At 43.0% G+C, this 8833-nt stretch overlaps 1 protein-coding gene across 1 annotated transcript; it reads left to right on the forward strand.

Moving 5' to 3' along the window:
• Positions 1-1256: 1256 nt before the first annotated feature.
• LOC126704099 (uncharacterized) lies at positions 1257-1793 on the forward strand. The gene has a single exon (XM_050403131.1). The coding sequence runs from the start codon at positions 1257-1259 to the stop codon at positions 1791-1793; it is 537 nt and encodes a 178-aa protein (XP_050259088.1).
• Positions 1794-8833: the final 7040 nt, after the last annotated feature.

The following is an 8833-nucleotide window of genomic DNA, read 5'->3' on the forward strand; positions in this document are numbered from 1 at the left end:
GAGAAGGTTGTCTGAGAAGGAATACTTCCTCGGCTGAGCAAAGCCGAGGTTAGAAGGTGTGGTCTGACACCAGGAGCAACGTTTCGGACAATTCCACTGATGAGGATAAGTATTCCAAAGGAATAGGACAAAGGAAGGCTATGAAATATCTCAAAGGAAAACTACTACCATCGCATTAAATGCTCTGCAGTTAACTTTCTGGCTGTATTAATGTGGAGAAGACCCCTGAACAGTGTTGTCTTGGCTGCACCAACTCATAGAGGGCCTGAGAGAATGTCCGATAGGACAAGCACTCAAGTGGTGGCTTGGATGATCAATAGGTGGAGGGTCAAGATCATCTAAAGAGAACTATATAATGTAAAAGATCCTCTATAAAGAAAGGATGGAGAAATAAAGAGAAAAACACTATAGCAATCAAGAATTGAACTTGTAATCAAACTAGAGAAATATACAAGAACCAATCTCCTCGGATTGTGCCAAGGACAATTTTTCTATGGTTTAAACCAATTTACCTACATTTTCTTGTCATTTGGATCCATTTTACTTGTTTTCTAACTCACTAAAGCTCGGTTTTCCAACCCACTCTCTACAAATTCATTGTATTGGGCTTTTTGGGCCTAAATTCATTCATCCTTTGGGTTAGGAACTCAAATCTGGTCCTTACAATTAGCACTATCTGTAGGGAACTCCTAGTGTTTTAGCGAGTTTGACGTCCAACTATGGTAGGTTCAGGTCCAAATTAGGCCGAATCTATGGGATCCCAACGTGAAGACCCTTTTGTCAACCTTGAGCAAAGAAGGGACTGGGAGCTTAGTGTGCATACCACCCATACTAGCAGGAGCCAGTCCCAAAATGGGAGCCACCTTTCTCATGAAGAGGATACTAGAGCTCTGCAACTGGAGATTGATCATTTGAAAAGAAAATTGTGCCACGAACGGCGAAAGCAAACTCCCTCCAATTTGGACTTCTCTTCCGATGATGAAAAGGATGGAAGTTATTGACATAGATTAAGAACTCCTCCTAATGAGTCTTTCTCGTATGTTGAGGACTACCACCATAAACGCCAAAACAGGAATTCATCTTCCAAGGGCTTGGGAAATGACGCGATAAGCAAAGCGCACAACCAAATCTCCAGATCACCTTTCATGCGTAGAATTAAGGGAGGGAGACTTCCTCAGCAGTTCACCCAGCCCACGTTCACCATGTACAATGGTTGAACAGACCCCGTGGAGTATGTAAGCCACTTCAACTAGAGGATGGCAGTGCATTCCAAAAACGAGGCTCTGATGTGCAAGGTATTCTTATCCAGTTTAGGGCCTGTGGCAATGAGATGGTTTGACGACTTGGGAGCGAGTTCCATTGATTCCTTTAAGGAGCTCACTCAGGCCTTTGGATCCCGCTTCATTACATGTAATAGGGTTCCTCAGGCTTTAGACTCCCTACTGTCTATGGCCATGAAAGAAGGGGAGACCCTGAAAATGTACTCAGGCAGGTACTGGGAGATGTTTAACAAGATAGATGGTGAATTTAACGATGTGGCCATCAGGACTTTCAAGGTCGGCTTACCTGCCGAGCATGGTTTGAGGAAGTCTTTAACTAGGAAACCCGCTACTAGTGTACGCCAGCTCATGGACCGAATTAATAAGTACAAGAGGGTCGAGGAAGACCAACAACAGGAGAAGGGGAAGGCTAAGGTTGTCCCTCAGGAGAGGAGGGACTTCAGGTCGGACCGATACAACAATAATAGACCCCAAAGAGATTTTGCAATGCAGTCTGGGCCTACGGCTCCTTAGATGATTAACACGGTGTTCCAAGAACCAGTACATCAAGTCTTGGAGTAGATCAAGAACGAGCTGTACTTCAAATGGCTAAACAAGGTGGAAGGAAACCCCATGAGACTCAACCAAAACCTTCATTGCCAGTACCACCAAGAACGAGGACATACCACTGAGGACTGTAGAACTTTGTGAAATCATCTGGAGTAGCTGGTCAGAGATGGAAGGTTAAGACAATTTTTATATCGGTCCAATGGGCAAGAAGACAAAGCAGGGTTAGGGGCTCAAGGGAATGCTTCTTCAAGGCCCCCTTTGGGCACCATTAATGCCATCTTTGCTGCTCCTAGTAAAATCGGTTCTCATCCCTCCAGGGTGATGTCTGTAGCTTGACTACCTGCCAAGGACTTTAATTCTGAGCCGAAGAAGGCTAAAGTGGAGATCCAACAGGCGTTGAATTTCTCGGATGAGGATAAGGTTGGAACCATACAGCCATATGATGATGCTTTGGTGGTCACCCTTAGGATATGAGGGTATGATGTGAAGAGGATATTGATAGACCAGGGCAGTGGTGTAGAAATTATGTACCCTGACTTGTACAAGGGGCTGAATTTGAGGCCCGAGGATTTGACAGCCTATGATTCACCTTTGCTAAGTTTTAATGGGAAAGTTGTCATTCCAAGGGGTCAGATTAGACTACCCATACAGGCAGGTTCAAAGATAGTGGAGGTAGATTTCATTATGGTGGATGTTTATTCTCCCTACACAGCCATCGTGGCTAGACCCTAGCTTCATGCCCTAGGGCTCGTTTCTTCAACTCTGCACTTGAAGGTAAAGTATTCCTCAAGGAACTAGATTGAAGAACTTGTTAGGAGCCAATCCATGGCTAGGCAGTGCCTAATGGCTACAATTTTGCATCAGCCTGAGATTGAGTCCTCGGCCTCTGCTGAGGGGGGCTCATAGCAATCAAAGACTCTGGTGTTACTTGTCAATGGGCCAGCCGAGGAGGTGAAATATGAGGATTTAGAGAAATTGTTGTAGGTGATGATCCAAAGAAGTTTTTTCAAGTTGGGACTCAGTTGCCTCCTCAAGAGAAGGAAGAGCTAATAGAGTTTCTTAGGAGGAACGTTGATGTGTTCGCATGGAGTACTTACGAAACTCCAGGGGTGGATCCGAACTTCATCTACCATCATTTGAATGTCAATCCATCTGTCACCCAAGGAAGCAACCACCTTGACGCTCATCTAAGGATCATCATGATGCTGTCAAAGACAAGGTGATGAAGCTTAAGTAGGCTAGGGCTATTAAGAAATTTTTTTACCTTAAGTGGTTGGACAATACTGTAGTGGTGAAAAAGAAAAATGGGAAGTGGCGAATGTGTGTGGATTTCATAGATTTAAATAAGGCTTGTCCAGAAGACCATTTTCCTTGTCTTGGATAGACCAACTAGTAGATGCAACTGTAAGTCATCTTCGGATGAGTCCTTTAGATGCCTTTCAGGGATACCATCAAATACCATTAGCCTTGGGTGATTAGGAAAAGACAGTTTTTGTCACTCCTATTGGAAATTACCATTACAAGGTGATGTCCTTTGGTTTGAAAAATGCAGGGTCCACCTATCAGAGGATGATGACTAGGATGTTTGAGCCACAATTGGGCAAGAATATTGAGGTCTATATAGGTGACATGGTGGTGAAAAGTAAGGTGGTGTCCGAGCATGTGGGAGACCTCGGGGATATTTTTGAAATACTAAGGAAACACAAGCTGCACCTTAATGCTTCCAAGTGCTCTTTTGATATTGGTTCAGGAAATTTCTTAGACTATATGGTCACTCACCATGGAATTAAGGTTAATCTTGATCAAATCAAGGCAATTAACAGTCTATAACCATCTCAGAATCCCAAGGAGGTCCAAAAGCTAACAGAAATGACTACTATTTTAAACTTATTCATCTCTCGGTCAGTAGACAGATGTAGGCCTTTCTTTCGGTTATTGAACAGGTGGAAGGGATTTGAAAGGACCGAGGAGTCTGTCCGGGCTTTCCAGCAATTGAAGGAATACCTTTCTTTACCACCCATCATGTCCAAACCCGAGGTGGATGAGGTTTTGTTTGCTTAAATTGCAGTGGCCTCCCACACAGTGAGTTTGGTGCTGGTACGGGTTGATAGTGGTGTGCAGAGACTAGTTTACTATGTGAGCAAGTCACTACATGAGGTCGAGGTTTGTTACCTACCATTAGAGAATGTCATTTTGTCGATGATGCATGCTACGCGTAAGCTCCCCCACTACTTTCAATCACACACAGTTGTTGTCCTAACCCAACTTCCACTCAGATCTTTACTCAGGAGTGCTAATTATACTGAGAGGATTGCCAAGTGGGGAACGATCCTAGGGGCTTTTGATATCAAATACATGTCTTGCACCTCGGTCAAGGGTTAGGTCCTTGCTAATTTGGTGGCTGAGTTTGCTGAGTCCCCATTAGAAGAAAGAGTGAAGAAGCAGGACATGGATGGAAAATCAGTTGGCTTAATCTCCCTGCAAGAGCCTTTATCCTAGAGGGTATATGTTGATGGTGCAGCAAACCAAAGGGGATCTGGAGTAGGGCTAGTTCTGGTGTCTCTTGAAAAGATTATTATTGAGAAATCCTTAAGATTGGGCTTTTCGGCCACAAATAACGAGGCTGAGTATAAGGCTTTGTTGATGGAAATGGTTATGGTTCAAAAAATAGGTGGAAAGGTAGTAGAGATATTTTCAAATTCAAGATTGGTCGTAGGCCAGGTGGAGGGGAAATTAGAGGCCAGGGATGTGAGAATGCAAGAATATTTGAATCAGGCTAGGCACTTGCAATCAGGATTTGAATCTTTCAGCTTGTTACATATCTCGAGGAGCGGAAACACACATACGGACTCTCTGACCACTCTTGCAACCTCCTTGGCACAGGGCTTACCTTGGGTCATCCTTGTTAAGGACTTGTGCAAGCCTACTGGGATGAAGGGAAAGATGGTCTACATCCATCAGATTAGGGTAGGGCCCAGCTGGATGGACCTTATAGTGTTATTCCTTAAGGAGGATACCTTGCCTGAGGAGAAATCAAAAGCTGACAAGGTATGAAGAAAGGCTCCTCGGTTTTGGATGTCCGAGGACCAAAAATTGTACAAACACTCTTTTTCTGGGCCATACTTACTATCCATACACCTAGAAATATCAGAGCTACTCTTAGAGGAGCTACATGAAGGGATTTGTGGATGCCACACAAGAGGCAGCTCTTTGTCTCACAAGACCCTCACTCATAGATATTGGTGACTGAATATGTAGAAGGAAGCACAGGAGTATGTGAAGAAGTGTGACCAATGCCAAAAATTCGTCCCAAACATTCACCAACCAGAGGGGTCCTCAATCCTCTGTCTAACCCTTGGTCATTTGCTCATTGGGGCTTGGACATCGTAGGCCCTTTCCCTAAGGCAGCAGGGAATAAGAGATATCTGATAGTCGGCACAGATTATTTTACCAAATGGGTTGAAACTGAACCATTGGCAAATATCAAGGATGTGGATGCCAAGAGATTTGTTTAGAAGAATATTGTCACTCAGTTCGGGGTCTTCAACACTTCATCTCGAACAATGGCCTTCAGTTTGATAGTAAGGCCTTTAAGAGGTATTGTTGTGACCTAGGAATTACAAATAGATATTCCACCCCGGCTTATCCACGAGGTAATGGACAAGCCTAGGTTATCAATAAGGTCATCGTGAACGGACTCAAGAAGAGGTTGGATGATGCGAAGAGAAAATGGGTGGAAGAGTTGTCCCACGTCCTTTGGATATATCGGACCACACCTCGCAGGTCAACAGGGGAGACACCCTTTTCAATAACTTATGGTGCCGAGGCTATAATCCCTCTAGAGATTGGATTCCCCATGCTAAGAATGAGTTCTTTCACTCCAAGCAACAATGATTGGTTGTTAGGGAAGAGTTTAGACTTAATTGAAGAACGAAGAGAAAATGATATGGTCCAATTGGCCTATTATCAACACAAGCTCAAGCAAGGGTATGATGCCAACGTGAAACTAAGACCACTAGCACCTGGAGACTTGGTGTTAAGAAAAATTTTGGGTACTGCCAAGAACCCAGCCTGGGGAAGTTAGGGCCTAATTGGGAAGGATCATATCGCATCACGTCAGTGGTTGGAATAGGTGCATATTTTCTTGAAGATCTAGATGAAAACGTTGTACCACACCCCTGGAATGTAAACAACCTGAGAATATATTATTATTAATGAAAGCTTTCTTTACCATATTTGGGTTTATTATATTGTGCGCCATGCTTTCCACACTATTTGTTTGAATATCAAACAGAACCTCGGTCATGCCGGTCTCCTCAAATCACATACCTTGGGTAAATTGATATTCTAAGTTATTTTCCTAAGTATTAAACAGAACCTTGGTCATGCCTGGCTCCTCGAACCACATATCTTGGGTAAATTGATATTTTGGGTTAACTATCTGAGTATTAAATAGAACCTTAGCTATGTCTGGCTCCTCGGACCACATGCTTTGGGTAAATTAATACTTTTTATCATTTTTCTGAGTGTTAAACAGGACCTTAGCTATGCCTGATTCCTTAGACCACATGCTTTGGGTAAATTAATACTTCTTGGTATCTTTCTAAGTATTAAACAGAACCTTAGTTATGCCTGGTTCCTCGGATCACATACTTTGGGTAAATTAATACTTAATGACATCTTTCTAAGTATTAAACAGAACTTTAGTTATGTCTGGTTCCTCGAACCACATACTTTGGATAAATTAATACTTAATGACATCTTTCTAAGTATTAAATAGAACCTTAGTTATGCCTAGTTCCCCGAACCACATACATTGGGTAAATTAATACTTAATGACATCTTTCTATGTATTAAAAAGAACCTTAGCCATGCCTGATTCCTCGGACCACATGCTCTAGGTAAATTAATACTCTATGACATTCTATCTAGTGTTAAACAGAACCTCAGTCATTTCTGGATCCTCGGACCACATACTATGGGTAAATTAACATTTCCTATCATTTTACCAGATATCAAATAAAGCCTTAGTTATTTCAAGCTCCTCGAACTACATGCCTAAAGTAAATTAGTACTTCTTATTTCTTTAAATATCAAACAGAATCAACCACTCTACATGGCAAAGATCTTTATTGTGGTAACATGTTCAGAAAGAAAAAAGGGGAATGCTCATGAGCATCACTTAAAGCATTTGTAGGAATATCTGTGTCTGTTTGAGAATTAATTGCTCCTCTAGTCCATTAAACTTACTAATGAATGGAGGGTTGAGTAGAGTTAACTCTGTATGTATACTACATCAATGTGTTTGTTTTTAAAGTTAAAGTTATACTTTGTCGAGATGGAGGACTTGGTAAGTTTAACATGTCTTGCTACTGATCATGTGATATGTGAGAGTTATGCTGCCACTTATGCGGATCAATAAGACTAGTTATACCTCATTATCACACTTTTATCAAGTGTTGAATGAAACAGAGATTATGTTTGGATCAATATAAACATAATAAGTATAAAAGAAAGACTTACAGTTTTCATTAATATTGAGCCTCTGAAAAAGGCAAGTAGATTACAAAAGGCTGACATGATTATAGAGCTCGGAAACAAAAACAACAAAAAAAAGGAAGAAGAAAAAGATAACCTAGGACTTCATTTTTATTACAAGTTTATCTTTTGGATTCTTGGGAGGCTGGGTAGATGCTACCATGGTGGACACTTGGGTCTTGCCTTTGGCATCTTCCTTTGAAGGTATGGGGAGGGTGGCCAGCACAATCTCCATACTTTGAGAAGCCTCTTTTTCCTTTAGGGGCAACTGGAGGCAGGGCAGCATCATGGACGACTTCTTTATTGATATCCCCCAGCTTTTCAATGTCCTCGGTCTGCCCTATTTCCTTGGAGGGGTTGTTGGCTGTAGGGGGAGTTTTGGATGGGCTGGCTTTACCTTCATCTACCTCTGAGGAGACCGGGTTGGCCTTAGAGCCCGAGGAGCCTGAGGTGTATAGGGCTGGGGGGTAGTACACATTCTCTGCTCTCCTAAGGGCAGAGGAGGCCTCAATCCCGACCTAGTTGAGAGACTTGTTCCACACTTGGAGGCAATAGAACCTGCACACTTGGGTGACCCCAGCCCTAAGGGTTTCCTCGGTCTCGGTCACCCTTACATCATAACCTTCTTGCTTAGCTTACTCATTGGCCTTCTCAACCTCCTCCAGTTTCTTGGTCAGAACCTTGATTTAGCTCTAGCAGCAGAGAGGTCGTCCTCGGCTTGGTGGACCTGTTTCAGCTAAGCCTCTGCCTGCCTCTCCGCCACGTCCAAGGCGGCCTCGGCACTCTTCTTATCCCAATCAGCCTCGAGTAGCTTAGCATTAAGATCCTAAGATTTCTTCGCTGCTAGTTCGAAGGCTTTCACGGTAGCATTGCGCCTGCCCTCTTCATCCTTCATCATCCTGTGAGAACTAATGACTATCTCCTCAGCTACATAGGCGGCCTGGACGGCCTATTTCAAAAAGAAAAGAGAGAGAATTAATTATCAATAAATGCGCAAAGTATAAGCACAAGTAAAAAGAAAAAGAGAGAAAGAAAAGAAGAGAAGATTACTACTATGATAAAAGAAATGGAGGGTAGGTAGTGGACTTACCATAGCAAAGTCTCTCTTGAAACTAAGAAAGACCACATGCTTCCTTAATGACCTTAACTCGGCCATGTCCTCGGGCAACAAGAAGGCCTGCTCCACTGCATCAGCAATGTAACCAACCTTCCCTTGCTGGAAGTTTTGGATTGAGGCATTAGCAGTGAGAGGGGCTCTGTCTAGTACCATTATTGGAGTCTAGGCAAGTGCCCCAATTTGAGCTTCAACTCTCTTATCTACCGGGGTTGGTCCTAGCCTAGCCTGTTTGGCTCCTTTCTGGACCTCGGCATCCTTAGGTAAGGATCCCTTCCCCACTTTTTCTATTTTTTGGCCCTTCTGGTCCCTTTTCCTTTTGTGATCAGTAGGATTGGGTCGAGGGATTTGA

Source organism: Quercus robur, chromosome 10, assembly GCF_932294415.1.
Source record: "Quercus robur chromosome 10, dhQueRobu3.1, whole genome shotgun sequence".
NCBI classification, from domain to species: domain Eukaryota; kingdom Viridiplantae; phylum Streptophyta; class Magnoliopsida; order Fagales; family Fagaceae; genus Quercus; species Quercus robur.

What these genes read in the sequence shown, in the direction of transcription:
- LOC126704099 (XM_050403131.1), top strand. Translation starts at nt 1,257, where the DNA reads ATGGCAGTGCATTCCAAAAACGAGGCTCTGATGTGCAAGGTATTCTTA.